Genomic DNA, 17300 nt, shown 5'->3' with positions numbered 1-17300 from the left:
CTGATTGCCTCTTACTGACTACTGCATATTCTTCCAGGCAATTGGTAGGAGGCTCCCAGGCCTTCTATCAGCGAGCGCCCTATCCTGGCTCCCTGCCCTTGCAGCAGCAACAGCTGTGGCAGCAGCAACAGCAGCAACAGCAACAGCAGGCGACGTCAGCTGCCTCCATGCGACTTGCCATGTCGACTCGCTTTCCATCAACTCCTGGCCCTGAGCTTAGCCGCCAAGCCCTGGGGTCCTCCTTGCCGGGAATTCCCACTCGCTTGCCAGGCCCTGGTGAGCCAGTGCCTGGCCCAGCTGGTCCTGCTCAGTTCATTGAGTTGAGGCACAATGTACAGAAAGGACTAGGACCTGGAGGGGCTCCATTTCCTGGTCAGGGCCCCCCTCAGAGACCTCGGTTTTACCCTGTGACTGAAGACCCCCATCGACTGGCTCCCGAAGGGCTGCGGGGCCTGGTGCTGTCAGGCCTTCCTTCACAGAAACCATCAGCTCCACCTGCCCCTGAGCTGAGCAACAACCTCCATGCCCCGCCCCTCACCAAGGCTTCCACCTTGCCTGCTGGCCTGGAGCTGGTCAGCCGGCCACCCTCCAGCACTGAGCTCAGCCGGCCACCACCTCTGGCTCTGGATACAGGGAAGCTGCCCTGTGAGGACCCTGAGCTGGATGATGACTTTGATGCCCACAAGGCCCTGGAGGACGATGAAGAACTTGCTCACCTGGGGCTGGGTGTGGATGTGGCCAAGGGTGATGATGAGCTGGGCACCCTGGAAAACCTGGAGACCAACGACCCCCACCTGGATGACCTGCTCAACGGAGATGAGTTTGATCTTCTGGCCTACACTGACCCCGAGCTGGACACTGGGGACAAGAAGGACATCTTCAACGAGCACCTGAGGCTGGTGGAGTCGGCTAATGAGAAAGCCGAGCGGGAGGCCCTGCTGCGGGGGGTGGAGCCAGGACCCTCGGTCTCTGAGGAGCGCCCACCCCCTGTTGCTGATGCCTCTGAACCCCGCCTGGCAGAGGTGAAGCCCAAGGTGGAGGAGGGTGGACGTCACCCTTCCCCTTGCCAGTTCACCATCAACACCCCAAAGGTAGAACCAGCACCTGCTACCACTTCCCTTGGCCTGGGCCTGAAGCCAGGACAAAACATGATGGGCAGCCGAGAGACCCGGATGGGCACAGGGCCATTTTCCAGCAGTGGGCACACAGCAGAGAAGGGCCCCTTTGGGACCACAGGGGGACCACCAGCTCATCTGCTAGCCCCCAGCCCACTAAGCGGCTCAGCGGGATCTTCCCTGCTGGAAAAGTTTGAGCTTGAGAGTGGGTCCCTGAGCTTGCCTGGTGGCCCTGCAGCATCTGGGGACGAGCTGGACAAGATGGAGAGCTCCCTGGTAGCCAGTGATCTGCCCCTGCTCATCGAGGACCTGTTGGAACATGAGAAGAAGGAGCTGCAGCAGCGGCAGCAGCTCTCAGCACAGCTGCAGCCAGCGCAGCAGCAGCAGCAGCAGCAGCAGCAGCAGCTGATACTGTCTGCAACAGGCCCTGCCCAGGCCATGGCTCTGCCACATGAAGGCTCTTCTCCAAGTTTGTCTGGACCTCAACAGCAGCTTGCATTGGGTATTGGAGGGGCCCGGCAGCCAGGCTTGGGCCAACCACTGATGCCTACCCAGCCACCGGCTCATGCCCTTCAGCAGCGCTTGGCCCCATCCATGGCCATGATGTCCAACCAAGGGCATATGCTAAGCGGGCAGCATGGGGGACAGGCAGGCTTGGTGCCCCAGCAGAGCCCACAGCCAGTGCTACCACAGAAGCCCATGGGTACCATGCCGCCTTCCATGTGCATGAAGCCTCAGCAGTTGGCAATGCAACAGCAGTTGGCTAACAGCTTCTTCCCAGACACAGGTAACCCCAGCAGGTGGCGTGATTGATTCCTCAGGGTTGTTGTCACCAGCAGATGTGCGCTTTGAGGCCAGACACTAAGATAATCCCTAGCTAAGAGGTGGGTCACAAAGGGCTTTGACTAAATATTAGACTAGGCATAGGTGAAAACACTGCATGTTTTCAAATTTTAATTTATTTTTTAAAAAGGTTTAATTATTTTTACTGGAAAGTCAGAGAGGAGGACAGACAGGAAGAGCTTCTGTCCACTGATTCACTCCCCAAGGGGCCACAATGGCCGGAGCTCAGCTGATCTGAAACCAGGAGGCAGAAGCCTCTTCCAGGTCTCCCACACAGGAGCAGGATCCCAGGGCTTTGGGCCTTCCTCGGCTGCTTTCCTAGGCCACAAGCAGGGTGCTGCATGGGAAGCAGGGCCGCTGGGATTAGAACTGGCACCCATATGGGATCCTGGCACGTGCAAGGCGAGGACTTTAGCTGCTCGGCTACCATACCAGGTTCTAATTTTATTTTTTAATGTTTGCATAGTTGTGATGGATGTACGCCCATGTGAGTCTCATTCCAATTTTAGTATATGTGCTGTACTCCATGTGTATTTAGCACCCCATGTGAGTCTCAATAAGGGTGAGGAGGGTCAAGGTATGGAGGAAGGTGGGTGGTACAAGTGTTTCAGTAATGTTTTTTTCTCCTGTGTCTACAGGTGGGGAAAGGGGATGGGGCCCCACTCCTTACTGTCAGAAGATACAACACCCAGGGATGTGGGACAGTCCACTCCAACATATCTCCTCTTGGTCAATCTAGAATCCCACCAACTTGGGTGGCATGTCTTGGCCCAGCGTTCCCTGCCTTCCCCATATAGCTTTAAAAAATAAATAAGATAGGCAACTGTGGTGGTGCCCTGTGTAGTTAACACAGGCGTGGCATGAACAAGGTCCAGAGGGCCAGCCAGCTATGCTGCTTTTCTCCCAGCAGTGTAACACTTGCCTAGTACAAGGCAACCTAGGCAGTTGCCTGTAGCTGGGGCACACTGCAGCTGATAAGGCGTTGTAAGGAGGGAGCAGCTTCGGGTATGTGGCGGGTATTGTCCAAGTGGAAGCAAGTCGTGGAAAAACCTGTCGGCAAAGGCTTTGTGGCTGTGGTCGGGCGGGAAGTTGAGGACTTGCAAGCGAGGCAAGAGGCAGCAGTCAGGACAGATGAGAGACTGAAGGGAATGATAGTCCAGGAAAACTGTTGGGCTGCTTTGAGGAGCAGTGTGAGTGATGCAGGAGGCAGCTAGCTAATTGCTGTGGTTCTGGAGAGCTCCGAGCGGGATGGAAGGCACAGTCCTCCTCCCGTCCACCTCCCTGCCGATGTGCCTATGAGAGCAGCTGAGCAGCAAACGGAGTTCTAGGATCTTGGCTTGGACCTGGCCAAGCTTTGGCTGGCCGTAGTGGCCTTTTGGGGGACAAGTAGTGGGTGGGAGGGAGGTCTCTCTGTCATTTTGCATTTCAGACAAAACAAATTCTTAAAGGGGTGGTGGGATGGACAGGTTGAAGGAGACCTTAAGCTACGTAGCATTTATTAACTGATACTTGCCAAGCAGTACGCTGAGGGTTAATGGTCACAACGGACTCCCTAAATAGACGTTTCGCTACTCCATTATAAGAGGAAGCAACAGTGGAGGCCAGGCAGCTCATTCCTTCAAGGAGGCACAGCAGCTGGCAGAGCTGGATCTGAATGCTGTTACTCCATAGTTTTGCAGGAGAGCGTGGGGGCGGGATGGGGCAGTTACATTTTTTGAGCTGTGGAGAGATAACATGAAGTACAGGATTTCAGAAATATAACGAGTTTTTGGTGATTGCTTCTTTTTTTATTAAGTATCAGGGACCGACACAGGACTAAGGTATAGGTGAGAGTGTGATGTATCCAGGACAGCTGTGACATCTAAGTCTTTGTCACTGTGTATTGCTATTGGGCTCTGTATGGTCTTAAGATTTGTTTTTGGTTTTGTTTTGTTTTTTTTTTTTAATTGATTTTAAAGGAGGAGGGCACTCTTCCTTGTCTGTTGTTTTATTTCCCAAATGTCTGAAAGAACCAGGCTAAATCGGGATGGTGACCATGAGGGTGGCAGGTCCTGGAATAGGGATGGAGAAGTTGGGACTGGAGTGGCATCATTAGCTGTGGCTTAGCGTGCTGTGCCACACCAGCCACTACATCTTGGGTTTGGCTTTGTTGCTTATACTAGGAACACTTCTTGGGGAATACTTCCAGGTCCTTAAGGATGCTCACACTCTGTCACCTCTGGTCCTTTCATTAGCTCCCTGAAACTAGTAGGACATCCGCAGCTCTCTCGGAGGAGTGAACTGAGGCTTGAAGAAGTGCGATAACTTTTATAGTTGGATTCAACAGATATTTACCGAGTCCCCTTTGCAAGCATGTGCAAGTCGAAACGGGCTCATATGGCTTATGAATAACAGCAGAGTTAGCCAGTCCTCCTCCTGCTGTGCCGTTACTCGGCTTGTCTGGGTGAAGGTCAGGTTGTTGGAAGGAATGACAAATGTCTAAGGGGTCTTTTCATTGTCAATTATGAAAAATCTATGTGGTTTTTAAAAATTTTTTTTAATGTTATTGGAAGGGCAGATTTACAGAGGAGAGACAGATCTTTTATCTGCAGGTTTAGTTCCCAAATGGCCACAGTGGCCAGTGCTGGGCTAACCAAGGAGCCAGGAGCTTCTTTCTGTCTCCCACGCAGGTACAGGGTCCCAAGGCATTGGGCTCTCCTCCGCTGCTTTCCCAGCTCACAGATGAAGCTGGAGAGGAAGTGGAGCAACTGGGACATGAGCTGGTACCCCTGTGGGGTGCTACACCTGGAGGTAGAAGATTAGCTGGTTGAGCCAAAGTGCCAGACCCTAATCTATGTGGATTTGTAAGATGTGTACATTAAAACAAGTTTGCCTTTTAATCCCATTTTTTCATAAATTTCTAAAAATATGTAATTTGAAACTTTGTCCATTTGTTCATTTGAAAAATCAAAGAGAAAGAGGGTCAGACAGATTTTTCTCCTGCTGATTAACTCTCTAAATGTGCGCAGTAGCTAAAGCTGGGCCAGGCTGAAGGCAGGAGCCCAAAACTTAGCTTGGGGTCCCCTGTGGATTGCAGGGACTGAGCTGCTTGAGTCTTCAAATGCCATCGTTCAGCATCTGCATTAGCAGGAAACTGGAGTTAGAGATGGAACTGGGGGTTGAGTGCAGGCACTTCAGTGTAGGGAATGGCATCACAGCTAGAGCTTAAGCCTAGGGCCTTGCCCCTGCCCCTGCTTTCCTTAAAGTTTTTCAAGTTCTTTCATACAATGGAGCACTGGCCCTTAAAGTATACCTCATTTTGCTCTTCTGCAGACCTGGATAAATTTGCTGCTGAAGATATCATTGATCCTATTGCAAAGGCCAAGATGGTGGCTTTGAAAGGCATTAAGAAAGTGATGGCGCAGGGCAGCATTGGGGTGGCACCTGGTATGAACAGGTGAGACTCGACTTGGGTGGGCTGAAGTTGGCTTCTTTTCCTCAATTACAGCTGTTCTCTTCTGAGTATTCCTTCCCTATTGTCATACTTCTTTGCCTTCCAATTTTCCCGTTGCCAACACTTACCCTATGTGCTTTGGTGGACTCCAGGCAGCAAGTGTCCCTGCTAGCCCAGAGGCTCTCAGGGGGACCTGGCAGTGATCTGCAAAACCACGTGGTACCAGGGAGTGGACAGGTGGGTAAAGGATTTTGCTTGCAGAACCACTGGGATCCTGTTAGTTCCTGGCATGGGACAGTGAGCCTTCAGCAGTTTCTGTTGTCGCAGGAGCGGAATGCCGGGGATCCCTCCCAGTCTCGTCCCAACCCACCCACTTTTGCACAGGGAGTGATCAGTGAGTATAGGGCATGGGAGGAGGGTGCAGGGACATGGTTTAGGACTGATGGAGGAAAGGGGATTGGGTTATTGCCTGGCAGGACATGACCCTTGTCTCTTCTCCCAGACGAGGCCGACCAGCGGCAGTATGAAGAGTGGCTGTTCCATACCCAGCAGCTCCTACAGATGCAGCTGAAGGTGCTTGAGGAACAGATTGGTGTGCACCGCAAGTCCCGGAAGGCCCTGTGCGCCAAGCAGCGAACTGCCAAAAAGGCTGGCCGTGAGTTCCCGGAAGCTGATGCTGAAAAGCTCAAGTTGGTTACAGAGCAGCAGAGCAAGATCCAGAAACAGCTGGATCAGGTGAGAAATGAACCTGGCGTTCAGAAGCCAGGAAACAGGGCTGTCTTGGGAGGGCAGGCTCCAGGCTGACCTCTCTGACCTTCCTGTGTTAGGTCCGTAAACAGCAGAAAGAACACACTAATCTCATGGCAGAGTATCGGAATAAGCAGCAGCAGCAGCAGCAACAGCAGCAGCAACAACAACAACAACACTCGGCTGTACTGACTCTTAGTCCCTCCCAGAGTCCCCGGCTACTCACAAAGCTCCCGGGCCAGCTACTCCCTGGCCATGGGCTGCAGCCACTACAGGGACCCCCTGGTGGGCAAGCTGGAGGTCTTCGCATGCCCCCTGGGGCTATGGCGCTACCTGGACAACCTGGTGGTCCCTTCCTCAACTCATCCATGGCTCAACAACAGCATTCTGGAGGGGCTGGATCCCTGACTGGCCCATCAGGGGGCTTTTTCCCTGGCAACCTTACTCTTCGAAACATTGCACCTGACTCAAGACTTCTACAGGAGAGGCAACTGCAGCTGCAACAGCAGCGCATGCAGCTTGCCCAGAAACTGCAGCAGCAGCAGCACCTCCTGGGACAGGTGGCAATCCAGCAGCAACAGCAGCAGGGTTCTGGCGTGCAAGCAAACCAAGCTTTGGGTCCCAAACCCCAGGGACTTCTGCCCCCCAGCAACCACCAAGGTCTCCTGGTCCAGCAGCTCTCCCCTCAGCCACCGCAGGGGCCTCAGGGCATGCTGGGCCCTGCCCAGGTGGCAGTGCTGCAGCAGCAGCAGCATCCTGGAGCTTTGGGTCCACAGGGCCCCCACAGACAGGTGCTTATGACCCAAAGTCGGGTGCTGACGTCCCCCCAGCTGGCTCAGCAGGGTCAGGGCCTTATGGGACAACGGCTGGTCACAGCCCAGCAGCAGCAGCAACAGCAGGGCTCCATGGCAGGGCTTTCCCATATTCAGCAGGGGCTGATGTCCCACAGTGGGCAGCCTAAACTGAATGCCCAGTCCATGAGTTCCTTGCAGCCACAGCAGCAGCAGCAACAGCAGCTACAGCAGCAGCAGCAACAGCAGCTACAGCAACAGCAGCTACAGCAGCAGCAACATCAGCAACTACAGCAACAGCAGCTACAGCAGCAGCAGCAACAGCAGCAGCTACAGCAACAGCAATTTCAGCAGCAGCAGCAACAGCAGCAGATGGGCCTTTTGAACCAGAGTCGAACTTTACTGTCTCCTCAGCAGCAGCAGCAGCAGCAGGTGACCCTTGGCCCCGGCATGCCAGCCAAGCCTCTTCAACACTTTTCTAGCCCCGGAGCCCTGGGCCCAACCCTCCTTTTGCCGGGCAAGGAACAAAACATTGTAGAGACGGCTCTTCCTTCAGAGGTCGCTGAGGGGGCCTCAGTCCATCAGGGAGGAGGGCCTCTAGGAGTAGGGACTACACCTGAGCCCATGGCTGTTGAACCAGGGGAGGTAAAACCTTCGCTCTCTGGGGACTCACCACTCCTGCTTGTCCAACCCCAAGCCCAGCCTCAGCCTCAGCCTCAGCCTCAGCCTCAGCCTCAGCCTGGCTCTCTGCAGCTACAGCCACCTCTGAGGCTCCCAGGACAACAGCAGCAACAGCAAGTTAACTTGCTTCACTCAGCAGGCATGGGAAGCCATGGGCAGCTAGGCGGCGGATCGTCTGAGGCCTCAGCTGTGCCCCAGCTCCTGGTCCAACCCTCTGTTTCCGTAGGGGACCAGCCCGGACCCGTGACCCAGAACCTTCTTGGCCCCCAGCCTTCCCTTGGGCTAGAACAGCCCCTGCAGAATAATACAGGGCCACAGCTTCCCAAACCAGGACCTGCTCCCCAGACTGGGCAGGGTCTGCCTGGGGTTGGAGTCATGCCTGCAGTGGGTCAGCTTCGAGCACAGCTTCAAGGAGTCCTGGCCAAAAACCCGCAGCTGCGGCACTTGAGTCCTCAGCAGCAGCAGCAGCTGCAGGCCCTTCTTGTGCAGCGGCAACTGCAGCAGAGTCAGGCCGTACGCCAGACTCCACCTTTCCAGGAGCCTGGGACGCAGCCCTCTCCTCTGCAGGGCCTGCTGGGCTGCCAGCCACAACCTGGGGGTTTCCCTGGGCCCCAGCTAGGCCCTCCCCAGGAGCTGGGGGCAGGGCCTCGACCTCAGGGCCCACCCCGGCCCCCTGTCCCACAAGGAGCCTCACCCGCAGGACCAGCACTTGGACCTGTCCACCCCACGCCTCCGCCATCCAGCCCCCAAGAGCCAAAGAGACCTTCTTCACAGTTACCTTCCCCCAATGCCCAGCTTCCCTCCGCCCATCCAGGGACTCCAAAGCCTCTTGGGAGGGTCTCACCTGCTTCTGCCCAGCACACAGATACCTTCTTTGGCAAAGGGCTGGGACCTTGGGACCCCCCAGACAACTTAGCAGAAACCCAGAAGCCAGAGCAGAGCAACCTGGTAGCTGGGCATCTGGAGCAAGTGAATGGACAGGTGGTGCCTGAACCACCCCAACTCAGCATCAAACAGGAGCCTCGGGAAGAGCCATGTGCCCTGGGAGCCCAAGCGGTGAAGAGGGAGGCCAATGGGGAGCCAGTAGGGACAGCAGGTACCAGCAACCACCTCCTGCTGGCAGGCCCCCGCTCAGAGGCTGGGCATCTGCTCTTGCAGAAGCTTCTACGAGCAAAGAATGTGCAACTCAACGCTGGGCGGGGGCCTGAGGGGCTGCGAACTGAGATCAACGGGCACATTGACAGCAAGCTGGCTGGGCTGGAGCAGAAACTGCAGGGTACCCCCATCAACAAGGAGGTGAGTAGTTGGAGGTAGAGATGGGACAGATGGGGACTCTGAGGAGCAGCGCAGCTGCCCTCACTGAGCTTGTCTGGCTTAGGATGCGGCAGCAAGGAAACCTTTGACATCAAAGCCCAAGCGGGTCCAGAAGGCAGGCGACAGGTTGGTGAGCTCCAGAAAAAAGCTCCGGAAGGAGGACGGGCTGAGGGCCAGCGAAGCCTTGCTGAAGCAACTGAAGCAGGTGATCCCTGGGAGCGAGTTCCCTGGTCCCATCCCAGCCTAGAGGCCGCTGGCCCCAGCTGTGCAGTGACAGTGCAGTGAATGCTGCTAGTTTCCAACTTTGTCATCTTTCCTCTCCCAGGAGCTGTCTCTGCTGCCCCTGACGGAGCCTACTATCACCGCCAACTTCAGCCTCCTGGCTCCCTTTGGCAGTGGTTGCCCAGTCAGTGGGCACAACCAGCTAAGAGGGGCCTTTGGAAGTGGGACGCTAACCACTGGCGCTGACTACTATTCTCAGCTGCTGACCAAGGTGAGGAAAACAGCATTGGCTCCTTGGGACCAGTGAAGCTGTGGGAGAAGAGGGGGCGGAGAGGGAAGACTGGAGGAGATGGCTGGTGTGGCGTGGGCCAGGGCATCATGTCAGTCTCCCTGTGCCATCTTGCACACACCACCCCACCCCACCCTCAGAATAACCTGAGTAACCCGCCGACACCACCCTCGTCGCTGCCCCCCACCCCACCCCCATCGGTGCAGCAGAAGATGGTGAATGGTGTCACTGCGTCTGAGGAACTGGGGGAGAACCCCAAGGATGCCACGTCTGCCCGGGACACAGAAGGCACGCTGCGGGGTGAGTGAGGAGCAGCTTTGTCCCTTTTTAAGGGGGCTCCCCTACCATGTAATCCAAGGAATGAGGAGGTTGTATGCAGTCTTGAGAACTTTCGAGGACTGTTGAGCTGAGGGTAAGGGTGGGCTTCTGGAGCCAAGGTTCTAGGGAAGGAGTGTGGGGGGTTATGCTGAATCTGTATCGCATGGAGCAAGCATCGTACCAGGATCTGGGTGGCTGCGTCGATTTACCTGTGTTACTGTGACTGAATTGGGTGAGCCTCGGCTTCTTGCCTGTGGGATGGGAACCGCTAAGTGACAAAGAATGTGTGTAGTGCCCTTGGAAATGGCTTGTTAGAGCACAGCTTTTCTGCGCCAGAGCGGTAGGAACATGAGTGGTTGGCAGTCGTCGCTGGGAGCTTAGCTTGGCTGAGTGTAGCCTGAAATCTGGGGTGCTGGGGCAGGCTGGGAGTGAGAGGCACCATCAACTTTGGCTACCTGCATCCCATCTCCTCCTCCCTGCTCTCAGATGCTTCCGAGGTGAAGAGTCTTGACCTGCTGGCTGCCTTGCCCACGCCCCCTCACAACCAGACCGAGGATGTCAGGTAGGCTGGGCACAGGTCCCTCGGTCGACTTGTAGCAGGTGGAAAATTTCTCGTAAGGATAGGATGTCCACTGGGACGCAGCAGGTGACAGGGCTGTAGCCACAAATGTCCCTCTTGGCTCTTAGGATGGAGAGCGATGAGGACAGTGACTCTCCTGACAGCATCGTGCCAGCTTCATCCCCCGAGAGCATCCTGGGAGAGGAGGCCCCTCGTTACCCTCAGCTGGGCTCTGGCCGGTGGGAACAGGATGATCGGGCCCTGTCCCCTGTCATACCCATCATCCCTCGGGCCAATATCCCAGGTGTGTGCTACCCTGGGCCTGGGATAAGCGGTCCCAGCTGGGTTGTCAGGTGGGGAGGAGGTAGGCCCCTTCCTACCTGAGTCCCTCTGTCCCTTTAGTCTTCTCAGATGCCAAGCCGTATGTGGCCCTTGACCTGGACGTCTCAGGAAAGCTGCCTGCTGTGGCTTGGGAAAAAGGCAAAGGAAGTGAGGTGTCTGTCATGCTGACAGTGTCTGCTGCCGCAGCCAAGGTGTGTCTCTGGGGGGACCTTCAAGCCAAGGGGACCGTCATGATGGGGCAGTAGACCTGGGGCTTGTCTGAATGATAAGGAGAGCTGTTTGTAGAGTCCCTGCTGTGTAAAAGCCTAGAGGGGAGGCTGCGGGCCTGCGGGAACGAAGCGTGGCCCTGCCTTCCTCCCTGGGCTCTTGAGTTGGCTAATGTGCTAGGTGTCATTCTGGACTGTGACTACAGCAGACGTCACTTCTGAACCTGAGAACCCAGCCTTCTGCTGTTGGTGCTGCGGTCGGGAGAGTGGTGTCGGCATGGGGCGGGCTACCCCAGGACATGGGCTCCGGTGATTGTGTTCTCCCACAGTGGGTGGCAGTGCCCCCTCCAGACAGTGCTGACCTCTCTCCCTTCCCTGTCCTGGCAGAACCTGAATGGGGTGATGGTGGCGGTGGCAGAGCTGCTAAGCATGAAGATTCCCAACTCCTATGAGGTGCTGTTCCCAGAGAGCCCTGCTCGGATTGGCATGGTGCCCAAAAAGGGAGATGCTGAGGGTGCCGGTGAGTGTGGCAGGAAAGCCCTCTGGCGGCCTTTGGGGAATGGGTCTGGTGTGAGCCACTGACCTTTCTTCCTGCAGTAGGGAAAGAGAAGGGTCTGGGAGACAAGAACCCAGATGCTGGCCCCGAGTGGCTCAAGCAGTTTGATGCTGTGTTGCCCGGCTACACGCTTAAAAGCCAGCTGGACATCTTGAGCCTCCTGAAGCAGGTAGGTCTGGAGGGCAGGGTGTTAGGGAGAAGTTGTTGTCTGGGCCAGAAAAGGCTGAGGGCTCTGGGGAGAATGCAGCCCGGGTGCGAGGGGAGGGAAGAGGCTGGTCAGGGGAGGAACAGAGCTGACACTCACTGTCCAGGACACCCTCTCCTAGGAGAGCCCTGCCCCCGACCTGCCTACCCAGCACAGCTACACCTACAACGTCTCCAATCTGGACGTGCGACAGCTCTCAGCCCCGCCCCCTGAGGAGCCCTCCCCACCCCCATCCCCTTTGGCACCCTCTCCTGCCAGCCCCCCTGCCGAGCCCCTGGTTGAACTTCCATCTGAAATCTCAGCTGAGCCACCTGTCCCCTCCCCTCTGCCGCTGGCCTCATCCCCTGAATCTGCCCGGCCCAAACCCCGAGCCCGGCCCCCTGAGGAAGGTGAAGATTCCCGTCCCCCTCGTCTCAAGAAGTGGAAGGGGGTGCGCTGGAAGCGACTGCGGCTGCTGCTGACCATCCAGAAGACCAGCGGGCATCAGGAAGATGAGCGGGAAGTTGCAGAGTTCATGGAGCAGCTGGGCACAGCCTTGCGGCCTGACAAGGTGCCTCGGGATATGCGGCGCTGCTGCTTCTGTCACGAGGAGGGTGATGGGGCCACGGATGGGCCAGCCCGCCTGTTGAACTTGGACCTGGACCTCTGGGTGCACCTCAATTGTGCTCTCTGGTCCACGGAGGTATATGAGACCCAGGGTGGGGCGCTGATGAATGTGGAGGTTGCCCTCCACCGAGGCCTGCTCACCAAGTGCTCCCTGTGCCAGCGAACCGGTGCCACCAGCAGCTGCAACCGCATGCGTTGCCCCAATGTCTACCATTTTGCCTGTGCCATTCGCGCCAAGTGCATGTTCTTCAAGGACAAGACCATGCTGTGTCCAATGCATAAGGTCAAGGGCCCCTGTGAGCAGGAGCTGAGCTCGTTTGCGGTCTTCCGCCGGGTCTACATCGAGCGGGACGAGGTGAAGCAGATAGCCAGCATCATCCAGCGGGGGGAGCGGCTGCACATGTTCCGCGTCGGGGGCCTCGTGTTCCATGCCATTGGGCAGTTGCTCCCACACCAGATGGCTGATTTCCACAGTGCCACTGCCCTCTACCCGGTGGGCTACGAGGCCACGCGCATCTATTGGAGCCTTCGCACCAACAACCGGCGCTGCTGCTACCGCTGTTCCATCAGTGAGAACAATGGGCGGCCTGAGTTCATAATCAAAGTCATGGAGCAAGGCCTGGAGGATCTCATCTTCACTGACGCCTCTCCCCAGGGTGAGTGTACGCCCATGGGGCCCTGAGCTAGCGATGGCCTGGGCAGCAAGGGGACTCTGCAAGGCCCCATGGCAGGGGGCCTCTTCCCACCTTCAGCAGGCGGGGGTGTGTATTTCTTTTGGCTAGTCTCAGCGTAATTAAGAGGAAGCAGCGTGGAGATGCTTTGTCTGGTTCTTCTAACCTTGACCTTTTTTTTTTTTTTTTTTTGAGATTTGCTTATTTTTATTTGAAAGAGTTGCAAAGAAAGAGAGATTTTCTATCTGCTGGTTCACCCCACAGATGACCCCTCAAAGGCTAGAGCTGGGCTGGCCTGGAGCCAGGAGCCCTAAACTGCTTCTGGGCCTCCCATGTGGCAAGGGCCATCCTTGGGCCATCTTCCACTGCCCTCCCAGGCAGAGTTGGCTTGGAAATTGAATAGCTGGAACTTAAAGTGGTAGCCATATGGAATGCTGGCACTGTTAGGCAGAGGCTCTGTTATACCACTGGCCCCAGAGTTTCTTGTTTTATTGCTTTTGTTTTGTTTTTAGATCTATTCATTTTTATTGGAAAGTCAAATATACAGAGAGGAAGATCTTCCATGCGATGATTCACTCCCCAAGTGGCTGCAACAGCTAGAGCTGATCCAAAGCCAGGAACCTCTTCCAGGTCTCCCACACAGTTGCAGGGTCCCAAGTCTTTGGCCATCCTTGACTGCTTTCCTAGGCCACAAGCAAGGAGCTGGATGGGAAGTGGAGCTACCAGGATTAGAACCAGTGCCCATATGGGATTCTGGCACGTTCAAGGCGAGGACTTCAGCTGCTAGGTCACTGCACTGGACCCATTGTTGTTATTTTAAAAATAAGTATTATTGGGCCCGGTGCAGTAACCTAGTGGCTAAATCCTTACCTTGCCTGCACTGAGTTTATATATGGGTGCCAGTTCTAATCCCAGTGGCCCCCTTCCCATCCAGCTCCCTGCTTGTGGCCTGGGAAAGCAGTCGAGGACGGCCCAAAGTCTCAGGTCCCGCACCCACATGGGAGACCTGGAGGAAGCACCTGGCTTCTGGCTTCGGATCAGCTCAGCTGTAGCCGTTGCTGCCACTTGGGGAGTGAACCAGCGGATAGATCTCTCTCTCCTTCTCAGTGAATCTGCCTTTCCAGTAAAAATAAAATCTTTTTAAAAATGGAAAAAAAATGTTTATTATATGAAAGGCAGAGAGAAATTTTCCATGTGGTGGTTCATCTCCCATGTAGCTACAACATCTAGGGCTGGGCGAGGCTGAAGCCAGGAACCAGGAATTCCATCCGGGTCTCACATGGGACTCAAGTACTTAGTTGTGCTGTTTCCCAGGCACATCAGCTGGTTGCTGCACTGGAAGTGGAGCAGCTGGGCCTTGAGTGTGCACTCCAGGAGATGCCAGTGTCGCCCCATGTGCTTCCTAGACAACATTCTTTTGATCTTAGTTTCAGTGTGAGTAATAAGGATAACAATAAAGCAGGTACCTCTTCCTGAGTGTGTACAGTGCAGCACAAGCTACGCTCAGTGATTCACGGTTTGGCAGTCCTATGATTATGCCCACTCAAAAACATAAGGAAACTGGGTCTCAGCAATTGAAGTGTTCAGTGCAGCCATGGTCAGTGCTGGAGCTTGGACCCAGCTCTTCCCAACTCTAAAGCGTGCCTGTTCTTCTGACAGAGACTGGGTCTTGGATTTGTGTCTGTGCTGCAAGACTCTGTGATATTCCTTCTAAGATTGATAGCCTAATTGCTGCTACTGCTTTTCAATTTTTTTTTTTTAAGTTTTCTGTTTTAAAAATGTATTTGAGAGATAGACCAAGCTCCCATCCACTGATTCACTTCCCAGGTGCCTGCTGTAATAGGGGCTGGGCTGGGCTGGGCTGAAGTTGTGAGCTGGAAGCTCAGTCTGAGTCCCTGTGTAGTCAAGACCCAAGTACTCGCTCTCACTCCTGCACCCAGGGTCTGCATCCTAGGAAGCTGGGATCGTGAGCCAAAGCCAGGGTGAAATCCAGGCCTCTCAGTCACTAGACCAAATGCCTGCCCCCTCCTGTCTTGCTAGCAGGAAGAAGGCAGAGTGGCAGCAGGGCCTAGGGGACTCAGCTTTGTCAGCTCATGAAATACCCATAGGGAATGGTGGCCGTGCCCTCCAGCATCAGAGGTAGCCTCTGAGGGCTGCTTCCATTTTCGCTCCCGTAGCCGTTTGGAACCGCATCATCGAGCCTGTGGCTGCCATGAGGAAGGAGGCTGACATGCTGCGGCTCTTCCCCGAGTACCTGAAGGGCGAGGAGCTCTTCGGGTTGACAGTGCACGCGGTGCTCCGCATAGCTGAATCAGTAAGGAGGGGCTGGGAGCTGGGTGGCCGGCTGGCAGAGGCAGGGGAGAGTTTGAGCTAAGATACCACAACCTGTGCCCACAGCTGCCTGGGGTGGAGAGCTGTCAGAACTATTTATTCCGCTATGGACGCCACCCCCTGATGGAGCTGCCTCTTATGATCAATCCCACTGGCTGTGCCCGATCCGAGCCTAAGATCCTTACACACTACAAACGGTGAGCTTGTGACGCAGGACTCAAGGGGTGTGGGCATGGATGTGTTGTTGTGAGGGTTGGGGTGCACTTCATAGGGCGTGGAGGCATCCCTGTGGGCCCCCTCGCCGCCTCCCTAAGCCTGCTCAGGTGTACTGGACACCCTGGGAGTGGCCTCTGGGGATCTTGGGGGCAGATGGTGGTGAACTGTTAGGAGAATGGTGAGGTACCCGGTCACCTCTCCAGACTCCTCTTTTGCTTCCAGGGGGGGCCTGTGATTCCCAAATCTCAGACACTCCGGGAGTGCTCGGGTCACCTTCCCTTCCCCAGGCTAAGTTGGTCATAAATAGTTAAAGTTGTAGTGACAAAATACGTTTGTATAGCACTTTATACTTTTTTTTTCAAAGCGTTTTCACATCCATTATCTCATTTGATCCTCACAACAACCTTATGAGGTAGGTAGGGCAGGTGGTATGACCCCCATTTCTTAGCTAAGAAAAACGAGACCCAACGAGATGAAGTGGCTAGACCAAGGTCACACAGACCTTCACCTCTGGACTTGTGGGTCACTGTTCCTTCTGTGTACTGCAGTAGCCTGTCCTTGGCCCGTGGGTAGAGGGAGGCAGAATCGTGGTGGTAGGCCTCTGGGACGTCACAGACTCCACTCCTCCTCAACCTTAGTCCTTGATTCTCTACCACAGTGGTTTTCAAACTGAGTGCATGTGTTCCACGAAGCCCAGAACATGGGAGTCAGTGGGCGGTTCCTGGCCCTCCCAGACAAACCTGATTCCTTAATTTTCAAATTGAATGTAATGAAGAACCCATTTCATTGAGCTTATGCATTGGAGTTCCAACCAATATCTTGGGGAAGGGTACAGTGGCGTGAGATTTTTGCTTAAAAAAAAAAAAAAGTTTGAAAACCACTGGTCTGGGATGGGCAGGAGTTGGGCTGGTGCCCTTGGGTGGTGGAACGGCATCACTCCAGCAGCAGTCATTCCCCTGCACTGAGCCAGCTGCAGGAGCCCAGGTGCCAGCAGAGAGAGGCTGTCCGCACGCAGGCAGGGGTGCCATCTGCAGGCTGGGCACTCCCAGACTGCCGTAGGAGACATGGCCCCTGTTGGCAGGGCTTCCCGTAGCTTTAGGAGGCAGAACTTGCACATTCTGAGCAAACTGTCATCTTACATTCTAGGCCCCGGCTGCTTGGGGAAGGGCTCCCAGAGGAGCATGTCCTTGACGGTGGTTCGGCAGAGAGGGTGGTGGGAAATGGGGAGAAGGGAGGGCAGGCTCAGTGTAGGGGAATTGGCACCCCCTTCAGACCCTCACTCCCCATCCTGGGCTGTCTCTGCCACTGGGGGGGTTGGAAAGGGCCCCTGTAGTGAGCTGTGGCCACACAGTGGCCTGCACTCCACTCTCGTGCTTGCCACGGCGCACACATCCGAGTGCCTTGTGTGTTGAGGCAGCATGTGGTGTGTGGTCGGCCTGGGGAGGGCTGTCTTGTCATGGACTGTGTCGCCTCCCAGGCCCCACACCCTGAACAGCACCAGCATGTCTAAGGCGTATCAGAGCACCTTCACAGGCGAGACCCACACCCCGTACAGCAAGCAGTTTGTGCACTCCAAGTCATCCCAGTACCGACGGCTGCGCACTGAGTGGAAGAACAACGTGTATCTGGCTCGCTCCCGGATCCAGGGCCTGGGGCTCTATGCAGCCAAGGACCTAGAGAAGCACACGATGGTCATCGAGTACATCGGCACCATCATTCGCAACGAGGTGGCCAACCGGCGGGAGAAGATCTACGAGGAGCAGGTATCGGTGGACAGGGCGCCCACACGGCCAAAGCTGACTAAGAGTCAGGTTCTGGGTGGTGTAGGGTGGGAGAGGCGGCAGAACTAAAGGGT

General features: G+C 55.6%; 1 protein-coding gene across 1 annotated transcript in view; it reads left to right on the top strand.

The window, feature by feature from the left end:
* KMT2D (lysine methyltransferase 2D) overlaps window positions 1-17300 on the top strand; it is a 41351-nt gene that overhangs the window by 20713 nt on the left and 3338 nt on the right. The window contains exons 36-53 of the mRNA XM_040978588.1: window positions 38-1902; window positions 5271-5394; window positions 5544-5628; window positions 5719-5785; window positions 5894-6126; window positions 6219-8906; window positions 8989-9129; window positions 9250-9417; window positions 9576-9735; window positions 10240-10315; window positions 10441-10616; window positions 10715-10845; window positions 11248-11380; window positions 11458-11585; window positions 11743-12883; window positions 15076-15212; window positions 15296-15426; window positions 16923-17208. Coding sequence (XP_040834522.1) covers window positions 38-1902; window positions 5271-5394; window positions 5544-5628; window positions 5719-5785; window positions 5894-6126; window positions 6219-8906; window positions 8989-9129; window positions 9250-9417; window positions 9576-9735; window positions 10240-10315; window positions 10441-10616; window positions 10715-10845; window positions 11248-11380; window positions 11458-11585; window positions 11743-12883; window positions 15076-15212; window positions 15296-15426; window positions 16923-17208 — 7870 coding nt within the window. The remainder of the gene's footprint in view (window positions 1-37; window positions 1903-5270; window positions 5395-5543; window positions 5629-5718; window positions 5786-5893; window positions 6127-6218; window positions 8907-8988; window positions 9130-9249; window positions 9418-9575; window positions 9736-10239; window positions 10316-10440; window positions 10617-10714; window positions 10846-11247; window positions 11381-11457; window positions 11586-11742; window positions 12884-15075; window positions 15213-15295; window positions 15427-16922; window positions 17209-17300) is intronic.

Source organism: Ochotona curzoniae, unplaced genomic scaffold, assembly GCF_017591425.1.
Source record: "Ochotona curzoniae isolate NIBS_2020 unplaced genomic scaffold, NIBS_Ocur_1.0 contig_1014, whole genome shotgun sequence".
NCBI lineage: Eukaryota > Metazoa > Chordata > Mammalia > Lagomorpha > Ochotonidae > Ochotona > Ochotona curzoniae.
The sequence above is the reverse complement of the archived record's forward strand: the minus strand, read 5'-3'. Positions and strand labels throughout refer to the sequence as shown.